The 16,369-nt window shown below is 43.1% G+C and overlaps 1 protein-coding gene across 40 annotated transcripts in view; it reads left to right on the top strand.

Moving 5' to 3' along the window:
* Positions 1–16,369, top strand: part of gas7b (growth arrest-specific 7b) — a 718,490-nt gene that overhangs the window by 636,384 nt on the left and 65,737 nt on the right. For all 40 annotated transcript variants that reach the window (XM_078225370.1, XM_078225385.1, XM_078225378.1 and 37 more), the window contains 3 exons: positions 5,853–5,942; positions 9,568–9,683; positions 13,641–13,715. In XM_078225370.1, the coding sequence (XP_078081496.1) occupies positions 5,853–5,942; positions 9,568–9,683; positions 13,641–13,715 (281 nt within the window). The remainder of the gene's footprint in view (positions 1–5,852; positions 5,943–9,567; positions 9,684–13,640; positions 13,716–16,369) is intronic.

Below are 16,369 nucleotides of genomic sequence, written 5' to 3'. Positions count from 1 at the left end.
AAAATAGTGCACATAATAGATTAAATGCTTTGATGTATGTATCATAAAAATATACGTTGGGCCCTCATTGTGTTTGAACTGATACCAAAAACCATTTAATGGGGTAAATTGTGTGGCCCCCATAAGACATCAGATTCAACTTGAGCATGAGTCAGAGACAGAGTTACAACTTTGTAACCCCAATTCTCTGTCCTGTGCTTCTTGAGAACTTGGTTCCCCACTGGTCGTACCGTGGAAATTATCCTGAGATGTGTTGTATGTGATATAACTATACAATTCCCTGGTTGAGGATGGAAGTGGAGCCGATCTTTCCTCACTTTTCAAAGCAATTATTTAGAGTTGTGGATAACAAGCAAGTTCTCCGAACCCATCCAGCAGTTTCAGTCTGTGCCTGGTTATAGGGAACAGGTGAACCCCCTGTTAATGCTGCCACCTGCAGACGAGGAAAGACTAGATGCAATTATCAGTGGATGATTGCATTATACAATGCAGCATTGGGCTGTACAGACAGGTACAGTAGGTTTTCATGAGATTACCATCTCTTAGCCTGATGAAAGTGGTTGAATGGCTGTACCATTTTTTGTTTATGCCTCAGTTTAATTTGACGAGCAAGGTCTTAACACCAATGGGAAGGACGTTCTATAGGCTGATCTCAGGAAGTGGCAAATCTATTTGGACTTCCTCAGAGCTGGAGGAGGTAAAGGCCAAGGGTGATGAAATGATCCCTTGGGGAAGTCCGCAAGGGATTAAGCACCTGGGATAGCCGGGAGTTGACTTTTCTGGGGCCAAGAGGAGCAGTAATGTCCCTCCATCCCTCACAAAAAGCCTCCAAAAACCTACTTGCAAACTCTGACTGGCTACCGGTGAGGCTGCTCAATGCCAAATGCTCCTGGGCAGAATTGTCCGATCAAAGTCATTGGTGCCCACTCTTGGCATATGACATTGGTTATTGGCAGGCAATAGGTCCACTCTGCCACACAACCAATAGCACACTGCCTGGATTGTACATTGTGGGTAGCGCTACATAGGCAGAATAGAAATCGATTGTTGAACAACTATAAGTGCTTGTTTCAATATGGATGTTGATTGAATTGGGCGGCACGGTGGCACAGCGGTTAGCATTGCTGTCTCAGTGCCAGGGACCCAGGTTCAATTCCAGCCTCGGGTCACTGTCTGTGTGGAGTTTGCACATTCTCCCTGTGTCTGCGTGGGTTTCCTCCGGTTTCCTCCCACAGTCCAAAGATGTGCTAGGGTTAGGTTGATTGGCCATGCTAAATTGACCCTAGTGTCAGGAGATCAACAGGGTAAATATGTGGCGTTATGGGAATATAGCCTGGGTGGAATTGTGGTCGGTGCAGACTCGATGGGCTGAATGGCCTCCTTCTGCACTGTGGGGATTCCATGATTCTATGATGAATATTTAAAGTTTATCTACTCTCCGGTTCCGTTGGTGAAGGGGAAAATGGGGTTCGAGTTGGTCTTCGGCAATAGATCAAAACGATCAATTCACTATTGCCCAAGACAAACTTCATCCCAAATAAAATCAGAGAACGCTGGATAACTCAGGGCTGCCAACATCTGTAGAGAGAGAAAAACAGAGTTAATGCTTGGAGTGCATGTGACTTCTTCAGAACTTCTTCAGAGGGATAGAAATATAGTTAACTATATAGTTAGAGAGGGGAGTGGACAGAATGGAATTGGTCAGAGCTAAGGAGAGGTTAATACTTCAATATCGCCACCAATATGAACTAAACACACTTTCCTTTGGGGGCAAGTGTAAAAACAGGCTGTTTGTGTTGAATGTAGCTGCCACTTATTGGTGTAGATGTCTAACAAAAACTGGAGCTTTACTTTTCATTTTTGATAGATAAATGGACCAGGCAGCAGAGCAGATAAAATATTGAGTAGTAATAGAAACACATTGAAGGTAATAAGGTACAACAGATAAAGGTACCAAATCATGCATATTCAGCCATTTAAATCAAAAGAATGCCTACTTAATTAATGGTCAGTGAGTGTAATGAGCCAAGTGTGTGATGTGCCGTTTTTGAAGTAGGGGCTGAAACTGAATTCCTGTCTGAGATGACATTACTCTGGGGGCCAGTAATATAACACTGAATTTTTGAAAGTTGTAGATTAGCCAATGTCAGAAGCATCTCTCTGATTAAGAATATAAGAAATAGGGGCAGCTGTCAGCGTTATGGTTTATTGAGCCTGCTCTGCCATATTCAATAAACTGCCGCATTAACTCTATTATCGTGTCCTATCCACACATTCCTAGATCCTGTTAGTGCCCAAAAGTCTATCGATCTCCATCCTGAACTCAGTTATCAACTGTGCCCTCTGGGGTAGAGGGTGACATTATCCCTTGGTATGCCCAAATCTTTTGTCATCTCATTTCCTTTGAACAATTCATCTTCTTTTCTGTTTCTTGCATTGTACGGTGCAGAATGTCGCAGATGCAGAGCAGGATATTTTTACGCTTTACATGCTCAGGAAGATTACAAAACGGGTACATAGCATGGGCTAAATGTAGAGTTGATTTTCCATAACCTGTTCCAGTAATGTACCTTTAGAACAATCTAAAAGGCTTCAATACCAGTGCCACATCCTTACCTGAATGACATGATTGTTTTGTCTGAGTTAAGGCAATTTTGATTTGATTTTGATTTGATTTATTATTGTCACATGTATTAGTATACAGTGAAAAGTATTGCTTCTTGCGCACTATACAGACGAAGCATACCGTTCATAGAGAAGGAAAGGAGAGAGTGCAGAATGTAGTGTTATAGTCATGGTGCAGAGAAAGATCAACTTAGTACAAGGAAGGTCCATTCAAAAGTCTGGTGTCAGCAGGTTGTTTTTGAGTCAGTTGGTACGTGACCTCAGACTTTTGTATCTTTTTCCCGACGGACGAAGGTGGAAGAGAAAATGTCCAGGGTGTGTGAGGTCCTTAATTATGCTGGCTGCTTTGCCGAGGCGACAGGAAGTGCAGGCAGAGTTAATGGATGGAAGGCTGGTTTGCATGATGGATTGGGCTACATTCACAACCTTTTGTCGTTTCTTGTGGTCCTGGGCAGAACAGAAGCCAAACCAAGCTGTGATAAAACAAAAAGAATGCTTTCTGTGCAGCGGCATTTGTCATCGGGAACCAAAGTAAGAATACCCAATCCCATTTCACTAATTCTGTGAGTCGAACTCACAGAATTAGTGATGAAGAAATGTGTATTTCAGTCTTTTGGATTGGAATTAAAATGAGTTCCTTGTGGCTTACTTTATGTCATCATCTGGCTTTCTAAACAATTTGAGTTCTACATAATCTCACTTGTAGGAGCAAATCCATTGGAGTGATAACTGAAGGAATGAATCCTTGTAGCACATGAACAAACTCAATCAGTTGCAGGGCATCTTTTAACCAAGAACAACTGGAGTGTAAAATAGAAAGACTCAATGATTCTGCTGCATTGTTTGGCTTCCATGTATTAGCTTATCTCAGCTGGCCATGCTCTTTGCCTCTAGATTGGAAGGTTGTGGGCTCAAGTCCTGTGCCCTCAACTGTCAAAAGATGTATTGTTTTTCAGAAGTATTACATTGTTCGAGGTGCTAATGGCAAATTATGGTCCTTGTTCCTGTTTTGTGAAGGTTGGTTTAGCTCAGTTGACTGGATGGTTGGTTTGTGATGCAGAGTGACGCCAACAGCATGGGTCCAATTCCCGTACCAGCTGAGGTTATTCATGAAGGACCCACCTTCTCAACCTTACCCCTCGCCTGAGGTGTGGTGATCCTCCGGTCAAAATCACCACCAGTCAGCTCTCCCCCTCAAAGGGGAGAGCAGCCTATGGTCATCTGGGACCTTTATGAAGGTAAAATGGGCACTGTGAGGGTCATTTTCATGGATCACAGTCTTATGCCCAAAGCGCACATTTGTGTTGCAGCTTCATTTGCCATCTTCACTCTCTTCATGCATGAATCTTCATTCATTCATGAATTTCTACTGAGAAGTTAACATGGCATCCTGTCACCCTCTGTCCAGGTGGCCATTAATGGTCCCCTGGTATCCATTGAAAAACAGGGAGTTCTCCCAAGTACCCAAGCTAGCTTTCCCTCCTCAGTTAATGCTACCAAAAATCAATGGCTATTCATCATGTTGATATCCATGGGACATTGATAGGAATGTTAACACCTCAAAAGTAATTATTGAGTGAACTGTTTTGAAATGATGGGAGATTTAGTGATTATTGGAATGTATGGTAATGACGCCAATTGTAAATGGGAGTCCATCTCGAGTGGTAAATACCTCCACTCATCACATTTACACCAACACTAATGTTGCCCTTTAAACTTAACTGGTTCTCAACATTTTAACTAACCATTAATTAACACTACATAGCAGAAGCAGTAAGGGAGAAGTAATAAATACTTGATTAGTCCATGTGGAATGAACTGCGGCATATGGTGCAGTTACTGACCCATAGAGGTCTGGTTAGAAGGAGACCATTCGGCCCATCGAGTCAGCACCGATCACAATCCCACCCAAGCCCTATCCCCATAACCCCATGTATTTACCCTAGCTAGTTCCCCTGACATTAAGGGGCAATTTAGCATGGTCAATCCACCTAACCCGCAAATCTATGTCTGTAGTTCATCTCAGCGAGACAGGTTTAAAGGTAGATTAGGAGACACACAGCTTGAGATCTCACCATATGGTTATTATCCAATGGCAGCTTCTAGAAGTGTGCATGGCTGGAAGATGAGAGAGTCGGTGGTGATCGTTTTCATTTCCTTTTAATTTATACTTGGGATGTGGGAGCTGCTGGCAAGGCTGCATTTACTGGCCAAAACTTAGTGTTCGGAGTTGGTAGTGGGCCTTCTCAAACTGCTGCACCCCCTGTGGTACTGATGCTGCCATGATGAGGTTTGATGGGGAGTTTCAGGATTGTTACTCAATCATAGTGTGGAAACTGGCACCTCCAGGTTAGTATTGTCTGTAATCTTGGGAGTGACCTTGGGAGTGATAGTGTTCCCATGACTTTTGTTGCCTTTGCCTTTCTTGATGATGGTTTAGTTTAGTTTATTTATTACTGTCACAAGTAGGCTTACATTAGCACTGCAATGAAGTTACTGTGAAAATCCCTAGTCACCACACTCTGGTGCATGTTGGGGGTGGGAACCTTGATGAGTTGTCGATATTACATTCTGCAGGCACATTGTTGGTGATGGGTGAGGGTAGGTGGATGTGTATTGGTGATGGTGTGGGAGGATGGTGGTGTGACAGGGTGGGGGGATGAAGGCTCAGGGTGGATGGTGAAGTTGCGGGGGGGGGGCGGGGAATGGTGGTGGAAGAAGTAAGAAGTCCAGTGTCAAGGAGTCACTTCGCCCGGATGATGATGAGCTTCCTGCATGTTGTTCAAATTGTGGAGTTATTTAATCATACTCCGAGTTGAGCCTTGTGGTAGAGGAGAAGCTTTACAGAGATGAAATGTAAGCCACTTGCCACACCCAGCTGTTGTCTTTCTCTATGCGACTGAACGTTGCAATGGCTGGGATATGAAGATTGGTTATTTAGATGCAGTGAAGGCTTGGTGGAACCATCCTCTCATCACAGCTTTTGGGAATGACAAAGATCTTCGAAGAAATATTGCAGCATTGAAGAATTTATTCAAGAGTAATGTTGGAGCATGATAATTAATGGCATCATACGGCTGATTAAAGAAATACTATAATTTGTCCCAGACTAAATTGCCTAAAATGCAAACAGTGTAAGAAATGCAAAGAAAGTTTCCCCATTTATATTTTTCTGATAAATTTGTTTCATGGTTTTAAAGAAAATATATATATATTTTTTTAAACAGATAAACTGCGTTACCTTCCCGCATCCAGACACAATGCCGGAACAGCAGTTGCTCAAACGGGACGATTGGAGCTACTGTGACTACTTCTGGGTAAGGAAAGTTTCACCATCTTGCTCGTGAGTAGAATCGGGGCTAGCAGAGGACACTAGACATTCGTTTGCAGAGTATCCAGCTACAACCAAGCGATGAAAAAAGAAAATGCTGGAAAATCTCAGTAGGTCTGGCAGCATCTGTAAGGAGAGAAAAGAGCTGACGTTTCGCGTCCAGATGACCCTTTGTCAAAGCTGTTTTTTTTACAACCCAACGATGGCTAGTTCAGTGTGTGTGTTTCCATCAGAATTGTGGCATTTTTTCACTGGCTCAGAGATAGGTTTAAGTAGAAAAGTCTAAAACTTGTAGAGAATTAAAGTTGTCTCCAAATTGAATGCTATGTGACCTTAATATTCGAATTTATATTAAAAAAAGCAAAGAACTGACAGAGCCGAGGAAGGTGAGGATAGAAAGTGTCTACGCCAGTGTTATCTTTCTCCAAATTCTCATTATCAAAGCTTGAGCCAAATATTTCAGCTTTAATCTATTTTTCTCATTTTTTAAAATATCTCTCTGTGTTTTTATTTCTCTCATTCTTGCTGTCTTTTCATTTGCTTATTTCTTCTCAAGCTGTTTTCTCTTATCTCTCTTTAGGTTGCCCCTCCCCTGTGCCCCTGACTCTGCAGACCCTAATCCCAGCCCTTGAGCTGAATGCAGTGAGGTGTGTGAGAAGGTGCTCATTGAAAGGAAGAGAGATGTGTAATCATAGAACGCTTTTCATTACCTCAGGATATCACTAAGTGAATGAAGTATATTTGAAGTGTAGTCACGGCTGTAATGTAGGAAATGTAGCAGCCAGTTTTTACAGGTCAAAGTCTCTAAGCAGCAATATGATGATGACCAGATAATCTGTTTTTAGTGAATTCTTTTCATAAAATCTCTTCGGCCCATTGAGTCTGCTTCAACTTTCCAAAAGAGCATCCTACCTGGGCCCTATCCCTGTATCCCCAGATATTTACGCTGCTAATCCCCCAACCCACACATCCTGGGGCACTAAGTAGCAATTTGGCATGGCCAATCAACCTAACCTACACATCTTTGGATGTTTACTGAGGGATAAATATTGTCTGATGGTAGAAGTTGCTGTTTTGAGTGGTGGATAGGACCTTCTAAGTCTACCTGTGATGGCAGACAGAGTCTGCGTTTAATATCTTACCCGAAAGATTATCTCTGACAGTGCAGTACTCTCCAAGTACAGGAGCAAGGATGTCTTGCTGCTGATTGACCAGCAGCAGCTGATTGACCAGAACTAGAGGGCACAGCCTCAAAATAAAGGGGGGTCAGTTTAGGACAGAGTTGAGGAGGAACTTCTTCTCTCAGAGGGTGGTGAATCTCTGGAATTCTCTGCCCACTGAAGTGGTGGAGGCTACCTCGTTGGATATGTTTAAGTCACGGATAGATGGATTTCTGATCGGTAGGGGAATTAAGGGTTATGGGAAGCAGGCGGGTAAGTGGAACTGATTCACTTCAGATCAGCCATGATCTTATTGAATGGCGGGGCAGGCTCGAGGGGCTAGATGGCCTACTCCTGCTCCTATTTCTTATGTTCTTATGCAGCTGTACAGGCTTGGTGAGACCATACGTGGAGAATTATGTGTAGTTTTGGCCTCCTTATCTAAGAAAGGATATACTTGCCATAGATAGAGTGCAGTGAAGATTCACCAAACTGATTCCTGGGATGGCAAATGGATATAGATCGGTTAAGTGAGTGGGCCAAAATATGGCAGATGGAGTTTAAAGTGGATAAGTGTGAGGTTATCCGTTTTGATTGGAAAAAATGGAAAGGCAACTTATTATCTAAATAGAGAGAGACTTCGGGGTGCTTTGATGCAGAGGGATCTGGGTGTTCTTGTGCATGAGTTACAGAAAACTGGTATGCAGGTACAGCAGGTAATAAGGAAAGCAAATGGAATTTTGGCATTTATAGCTGAAGCAATAGAATATAAAAATAAGGAAGTATTCCTGCAAGGCATTGGTGAAATCACACCTGGAGTGCTGTGTACAGTTTTGGTCCCTTTATTTGAAGAAGGATGTAGTGGCATTCAAGAGGTTCACTAGATTGATTCCAGAGATGAGGGGTTTGTCTTATGAAGAGAGATTGACCAGTGTAGGCCTATACTCTCTAGAGTTTAGAAGAATGAGAGATCTAATTGAGGAATTAAGATGATAAAAGGTATTAACAAAGTAGATGTGGAGAGGATGTTCCTTCTTGTGGGGCAATCTAGAACAAGAGGTCATAGTTTTAGGATAAGAGGTCGCAGATTTAAAACAGAGATGAGGAGAAATTACTTCTCTCAAAGGGTCATGAATCTGTGGAATTCACTATCCAAGGGTGTGGTAAATGCCAGGACATTGAGTAAATTTAAGGAGGAGATAGACAGCTTTTTAATTAGTAACGGGTTGAAGGGTTATGGAGAACGGGCTGCAAAGTGGAGTTGAAGCTGAGGTGAGATCAGTCTTGATTGTACTGAAAGGTGGAACAGACTCGAGGGGCTGAATCCCCTACTCCTGCTCCTAGTTATTATGTTCTTATGGCAGGATTGTTGTATGGGGAGAGATGGGCTTCACAGGGCCTGTATTCACTCGAATTTGGAAGAATGAGAGGGGACCTAATTGAAATGTATGAAATTTTAACAGAGCTGGGCAGACTGGATGCAGGGATTTTATTTCCTCTGGATGGAAGGTCTAGAACAAGCGGGTCACAATCTCAGGATATGGGGTAGGCCGCTTAGGACAAAGGTGAGGAGAAATTTATTCACTTGGAGGTGAACCTATGGAATCCTCAGCTACAGAAGGCTGTTGGGGCCAAATCACTGAATATATTTAAGAAGGAAATAGATGGATTTCTAGACTCTAAAGGTGTCCAGGAATATGGGGAGGGCGCAGGAGTATATTGTTGAGATAGAGGAACAGCCATGCTCCTATTGATTGGCGGAGCAGACTTGAAGGGCTGAATAGCCTACTCCTCCTCCTATTTTCTATATTTCTATCAATATTGCACTGGCGTAACCTAGATTTTGTGTGCATGGACCTAGAATGGGACTTGAACTGGCAAGCTTCTGACTCATAGGCAAGAGTGCATCCATTGAGGTACAGCTAATGTAGATCGATGAGTAGAAATATAGGCCCTTTAAGCCTACTCTGCCATTCAATATCATCATGGCTGATCCTTTCTCTCAACATCACACTCCTGCTCTCTTCCCCATAATCCCTTGTGTTGTCGATTTTTAATAGTCACAGAGCCCTGAATAGTGGCACAACAAAATGTCCAACTCTTCTGGCAGGATAAGTTTACTCTTTTACTGCGTGCTTTTTGTTTTGTAACGTTTTAATTTCTCCAGTGCCACTCACTTTTGCCTGTCTGGTCGTCCAACTTCGTGGCTAACCGGACGCGCAAACAAAATTCCCAGTGACCAGCGAGGCAGGTTGAACAGAACAGAGTGGGATGTGAAACTTGGACTTCAACAGGAAGCATCCAATAAAAGTGAACCAATAGCGGTTACAACTTCTGAACGTGTCAGCATTCGGGCAGCGCACTGCACGACGCAAATAAAGCTCCCCGAGTGAATTGAATGAAAATTAAGATGTACATTTTAAACACTCATTTTTCCCGCTTTCTCAACAGGCAGACAGAAAGGAGACCCAGAGCAATAGCACGATTACCGGATTTGAGATTATTCTGGTGAAACAGCTCAAGGGCAAACAAATGCAGAAAGAAATGGCAGAGTTTATTAGGGAAAGGTAATCGCATGAACACGTCACCTATATGTTTGCAACTGAGATTTGTGAAAGTGTTTTGAAAGCATGCCTTTCCTTGGGGATGTGGCCCAGTTGTGAGCTGTGTGGGAATGAAGGGATTGGGCCACGTGTTAAGATGATAAATTATTATTCACCCTCTTTTATCCATTGCAGAGGGAATTGGCAAAAAGCTATCTGATACTGTACGTTGAATACTAAACTTGTTCAACTTAGTTATCTTCCTTGTGCTGCTGTTGCTGTGGATTTTCAGGACGTCTGCTACTTTGGCATGACGGGGAAAGCTTATGTCCAGTTTGGCACTAATTCACAGCCTTTAGGAAATATCCAGACAGCTTGCTGTACGGATTGAATGAAATATCCTCTTCTGAGATAATGTGATGACTGAGCGTTAGATCTGAAACTCATGCATGGACGATATAAAGATAAGTGGAGCTAATGATGTGTGCGCAATCCCATTTTCCTCCAGTTTTCTGTACCCTCGAGAGAAAAGGAAAGACTTGGAGTGGGATTTCCCAGCTTCATCCAACCAGCAGGATCTTCTGGTCCTGCCGAAGTATAGAGATAGATGAATAGATAGAGAGACTGTAAGTGTACCCTGCACCACCTCTCCACCACCCCCCAGCCCAGCCCCCCCAGCCCCCCGGTCGAATGGGTGAGCCAATCAAAACACCTTGGATGTCGGCGGGACTGGCAATCTTGCTGACGACCAATGGCGAACTGCCTTCGCCTCTGGAAAATACACTTCGAGGTGAGGGGGGCCTGGAAAATCCTGGCTGTATGTTTATATAAAGCCTTTCTCAACCGCAGGACAGCCAGAGTGCATTTGAAGGCGGTCTTTGTAGCATTGTAAGATTTCAGCAGCCAATTTGGACAGATACCATAAACGCCAATGTGATTATGGCCAGTAATCCCTTCATGTAGTGAGGTTGGCCAAGAGATAAACATCGGCCAGGGCACTGGGAGAGCTCCCCTGTTCTTCAAAGCGGAGCCACGGAATCTCTTACAATCAACTGAGAGGGCAGACAAAGCCTTGATTAAACGTCTTATCCACCTCTGACCGTGCAGCACTCACTCAGAATAGTGTTCGAGCCCCAGGAGAAACCAAAGCCTGCTGACTTGAGGTGAGACTGAATCACTGAATTGTGACAGACATTCTGAATGTGCTTTCCCAGCGTCACATGCTGGGCGTGCAGATTGTAACAGTGGGGAGCACACTAGCAATTTCCTGATCCGTGCTCGCCTCTTGACAAGGATCTGCGACAGGAGAGCTCATTCTGACAATCAGTCCGAGCGCACCAAGACATTTACTGCTGCAAGTGCATAGGCCTGGGCTGCCAGCTAGGTTCACAGTCCCACTATCTATTCATCTACCTCTGTACTTATGCTTACCTCCTGCAATCTCCTTCTCAGGGCTGGCTGGCTGAGTGTGGAAGCCCAGGGGTGTGTAGAGCAGTACATTTGCTGAGGGCCACAGCCTAGGGGGGAAATGAGCTGTAAACATATTATGAGCTTCACTGGTACAGGATATTTCAGATAATTACATATAGGGGCTGGTTTAAAGTTCCCACAAGGCTAGAACCCGGTAAGCTCTTTGTTTTATGTGCCACTCAATTTACCTCTCCATTTTGGGGTGAGATGTGATCGAGGAGCCACTGCAGTCAGTGTCCCTCCCAGTGGGAGCGACTGAAATGAACTGTGTCAAATATCAATTGTGAGCAGCACTTTTATATTTCATCGATGGATACATTCTGTACAGATATTCCCTACCAACACATTTGAAGAAATCCACAGCTGTTTTGGACAATCCACATTTTTGGATTAATCAGCATTTATTTCAGTTGGTTTTGATTTCACTTTTCCCACTGTGGGACTCCCCACAGCCACTTCCTGAATTATAAATAGGTCAGGGTGACTGCTTTGTTTGCTGTTTTTTTTTCTCTCAAGATTATCTGTTTTTCAGCATGTTATGCATTCCAGCCACTTCCTGCCAGCCCAGTCTAGTCTTGGTAGTCAAGAGTAATCCTCCCGTGCATAACCAACAATCTATGCCCCAACCAAAATATCAGCATAGATGGAGACAGAGCTAGCTTGACGCCATCACAAGTGCAAAAAATGCCAAACTAAGGAATGTCTCTGCAATTTGTCCTGTAGGTTTGCTCAGCAAGGTCAATGTAAAAATTCCAGAAGACTTTGCAACTGTCTTGGACGTTAGTTCTTTTAAATTGCCTGGTTTGAATCCAGTCACTCGATGCTGAACAATCTTCTGCAGCAACTTTGTGGGCAGCATGCTTTGCATTTACAAAGTTGGAGTCTTACCTGAGATAGTTGGTCAGTTAATTATGCTGTTAACACTGTAAGAAGTCTGAACTTCTAGGGTCGACACGGTAGCACAGTGGTTAGCACTGTCGCACAGAGCCCTTGTTCGATTCCCGGCTTGGATCACTGTCTGTGTGGAGTTTGCATGTTCTCCCTGTGTCTGCGTGGGTTTCCTCCGGGTGCTCCGGTTTCCTCCCGCAGTCTGACAGATATGCTGGTTAGGTGCATTGGCCATACTAAATTCTCCCTCAGATGCCGGAGTGTGGGACGAGGGCATTTTCACAGTAACTTTATTGAGTGTTAATGTAAGCCTACTTGTGACACTAATAAATAAACTTTGAACTAAACACCTTACATTCCAAGGTGTATGCATACTGCCCATTATCTAACAATATGATGGTGTAATCCAAGGGTGAAACAGTGATATTCCTTTGTGATCGGAACAGGGTATGTGAGTCACTTGTTTACTCCCTCAGTGTTCCAAAGGCAAAGAGCCGAGGCCAGATACGAACCATTAACTTACTTTGTTTCACAGTTCGTGACCATAGAAAGCCACAGTTATCATCAATTTCACATTTCTATCAATATAAGCTTGCTCTGTGCAATAATGCAGAATAATCAAGAAACATGCCCCATCATTGTGGATCGTCCTGCTTGACTGGAGCAGAGTAATTCTTAAATACCCACTCCATTCTAATCCTTTGATGGGCTTTCACAGTCTTCAAATTTTTAAAATTGGGACTGAGTGCCTGCGTCTGTTTGTTTGTTATCCTCTGTTCGTAGCCAAAAGGAAAATGTTGCGAGATTGCCCCTGCCGAGCTCCCAAGACTAAGATCTTCCCAGCACAATTATTGAGAGGTGTTTATTGATTAAGAAGACGAGCTTACAAATTGATCATTGTTGAACATCTTCCGGAAGAGCAACTTTCAATAACTCATTAACCACTGATCCTTTGAGAATTTTTAAACTTGCGTGAATGCAGTGTTGTTTGAGTTGTAAACTGAGCAATATTTTCCGTATGATTCCTTGGAAATCTTTTGAACTGTGACGCAAGGATATTAAATGTATATTGGGTGATAGAAACATGACATGTTTCGCACACGCATGTGATTATAATGTTTCAGATTGCTGAATTTTGTTATGAAGTTAAACATTTTCAATTAAATGTAATTGTGGTTTTATCACCAGACGTACTTAGTTTTAAAACCAAAGTGTTCGGGTTGATTGCTGATTTCCTTTGTGTGTTCCCTGTCAGATCTGGAGTCGGTATTGTGATGTTGGGTGCAGAGAATCTTGCTCCAGTCACTCGGCGCACCTGCTTTTAGGATCGGAGAATAATATAAAATAGAACAGGCCATTTGGCCCATTATATCTGTGCTGGCCTTTTGGCAGAGCTATTCAATTAACCCCCAGTTTGCATAAAGGGTGCACTGTTCGTCTTGAGCACAGATGGTCAGGGTAAAGCTTGTATTTACAGAATATGTTTTGAGTTTATACAATATTCTGATGTGGGCCCACTGTGCAGTGTTTTGTCTCGGAGCACTGAATTAGGAAACCATCCTTTTGTGCTGCAAGGGACATCACTTCGGAAAAAAAATGTTTTTTTTTCTTTTCTGTTCAAAGGATTAAAATTGAAGAAGATTATGCCAAAAACCTAGCGAAACTCTCGCAGAGTCCACTGGCAGGCATGGAAGAAGGGTGAGTTCGCCATTTTCTAGTCATTTTATGTTCCTAAACTCTGCTGTATGTTTGAATGGAAATGTTCTTCACTGGGGGTGATGAGGTGGTTTGTGTTTTTATAAGTAGAGATTTCAAGCAGAGCTTGCCAGAGCAGGTGGCACAGTTCAGACAGCCGGGTAGTTCCTTCGAGCAGCCAAACATGCAGGGAGGGATTTGGGTATTTGCATGGTGAGGTTCAAGGAGCCCTACCACACTTGCTGACAGAGAGTATTTCACCAGGTTTGTTGCGATTGAACAGGAAGTCTTACACATTCTTCTTGCATTTGAATTAATCAGGAACCTAGCAGTGATTAACTTTGTGGGCTCGTTATCAGGATATCTTTGTTAATAATTTGTGAGGACAGTGGGGTGAATCGAACAGATCAATCCAATCTAGATTAGAAAGGAGAAGGCAGAATTGAAGAGCACGTCTGTTTTAGTCACTTCTGATCTCCTGCACTCTGACATGAGAACATATAGAGTGGTTATCCTTCATGAGACTGAATAGTTCCATAGCCAGATGCCAGGATTGGTCATTTGGTCCAAATGCCAGTTGCCATCTGATTGAATTGTATTTGTCCCTTAATAGCTAAGCGCTGTTCGAAAGAGAGACTTATTTATATAGTGCCTTTCCCAATAGCAGAATAGCCAGTGATATATTTTTGAAGCGATGATTGTTGCAATGTAGGAAATGCAGCAGCCAATTTGCACGTAGCACTTTGGCACAAAACAGCAATGTAGTAATGACCAGATAGTGATGTTGATAAATATTAACCAGGGCATGGGGAATAACTCCCCTCTTAACTCCGACACTATAATTAAGAAAGCCCACCAAAGCCTCTACTTTCTCAGAAGACTAAGGAAATTTGGCATGTCAGCTGTGACTCTCACCAACTTTTACAGATGCACCATAGAAAGTATTCTTTCTGGTTGTACCACAGCTTGGCATGGCTCCTGCTCTGCCCAAGACCCCAAGAAACTACATAAGGTCGTGAATGTAGCCCAATCTGTCACGCAAACCAGCCTCCCATCCATTGACTCCGTCTACACTTTCTGCTGCCTTGGCAAAGCAGCTAACATAATTAAGGACCCCACGCACCCCAGACATACTCTCTTCCACCTTCAGTTGAGAAAAAGATACAAATGTCTGAGGTCACGTACCAACCGACTCAAGAATAGCTTCTTCCTGCTGCCATCAGACTTTTGAATGGACCTACCTTTTATTAAGTTGATTTTTCTCTACACCCTAGCTATAACTGTAACACCACATTCTGCACTCTCTCGTTGCCTTCTCTATGATCGGTATGCTTTGTCTGTATAGTGCGCAAGAAAAAATACTTTTCACTGTATACTAATACATGTGACAATAAATCAAATCAAATTTTCCTCCTCAAAATTGTGCCATGACATCTTTTACAAAGAGGCAGTTGGAGTCTCAGTTTAACGACACATCCAAATGTGACACCTCCAATGGTACCCCACTGGAACATTGGTCTTGGTTTTTGCAATCAAGTCGTGGAGTCGAATGCATAATTTTCTGACATGGATGCGAGAATCTGAGTGATATTCTGCTTTAGCCTTTTGTTTGAAGGCTGCATAGTGGACATCCCATCCATAATTGCTATTAAGAATTTTACTACAAAGGATACACTTTTTGCAGTGACAGCAAGATCTATTTGTCAGTGTTTTTAGCAAACGGGATTTTCCAACAGCAGTACGAGTTTGAATTTCGGCTAACTGGTATTGCAATTTATTCCAATATTTGGGAGTCTTCCGTGAAACTCTATGGTATTGAGTTTGGGAATATAAATATTTGAAAGCCAAAATCAAGGAGGGAATGTTGAATTTATGTTGTACGTTGGCCAGACCACACTTGCAGGTCAGGGCATGTTGGGTTGGATATTAGTGTTGGTGCAGCAGGCTCCAGGTTGTTGTTTACTGAGAGGAGAGAGATTGAGAATTGCGGTGGGAGAGAGACAGTGGAAAAGCCAAAGGCTTCCTTGAGGGGCCAGGAGGTTTGGCGCACAGCGAGTGTTGCTAAAAAGCATTTGCATTCTGGAACTGCCATTGCTAGGTTTACTGGTCTTGGGGAAACCCAGCCGACAACAGTTAAATACAAGTCCTATTCCAATTGCACAGTACGAACATAGTTTAAAAAATGTTAATGAAGCACCCTTATTCTGCAAGGTGGGTTGCTCTCATCCCCTCACTGCTCATTGCTGTAAAAATCCATTATATGCATATGTGTTTTGTTTTTTCCTTGAGATTTCCCCAAACTCATCCCACATGCATGCACACCTGTCACACGTACACGCACGCACGTACACACACCTCTGTCCTGAGGTGGTGGCAGGGGAAGGGGGGTTTAATATTGATGCCAATGATGAATCATGTTCATCGTGCCACAATGGCATATGTGCTAACAACTTGTCTCTGTTTTGCAGAAGTCTGTTGGATTTGACTAGCTGGAATCTTGGCAGAAACATATCCTTATAAATTGGCAACACTTACCTCCAGACTTTGACCAGGACTTTAGCTTCTGGCTGCCACAAATTAAAATGAGGATCATTATTCCCTGAGTAACTGAGTACACCCATTAACCCACATTATATTGCACCTTCTCTATGACATCC

The sequence above is a fragment of the Mustelus asterias genome, chromosome 12 (assembly GCF_964213995.1).
Source record: "Mustelus asterias chromosome 12, sMusAst1.hap1.1, whole genome shotgun sequence".
In the NCBI taxonomy this organism is placed as follows: Eukaryota; Metazoa; Chordata; class Chondrichthyes; order Carcharhiniformes; family Triakidae; genus Mustelus; species Mustelus asterias.
This window is presented reverse-complemented; position numbering and strand designations above follow the sequence as displayed.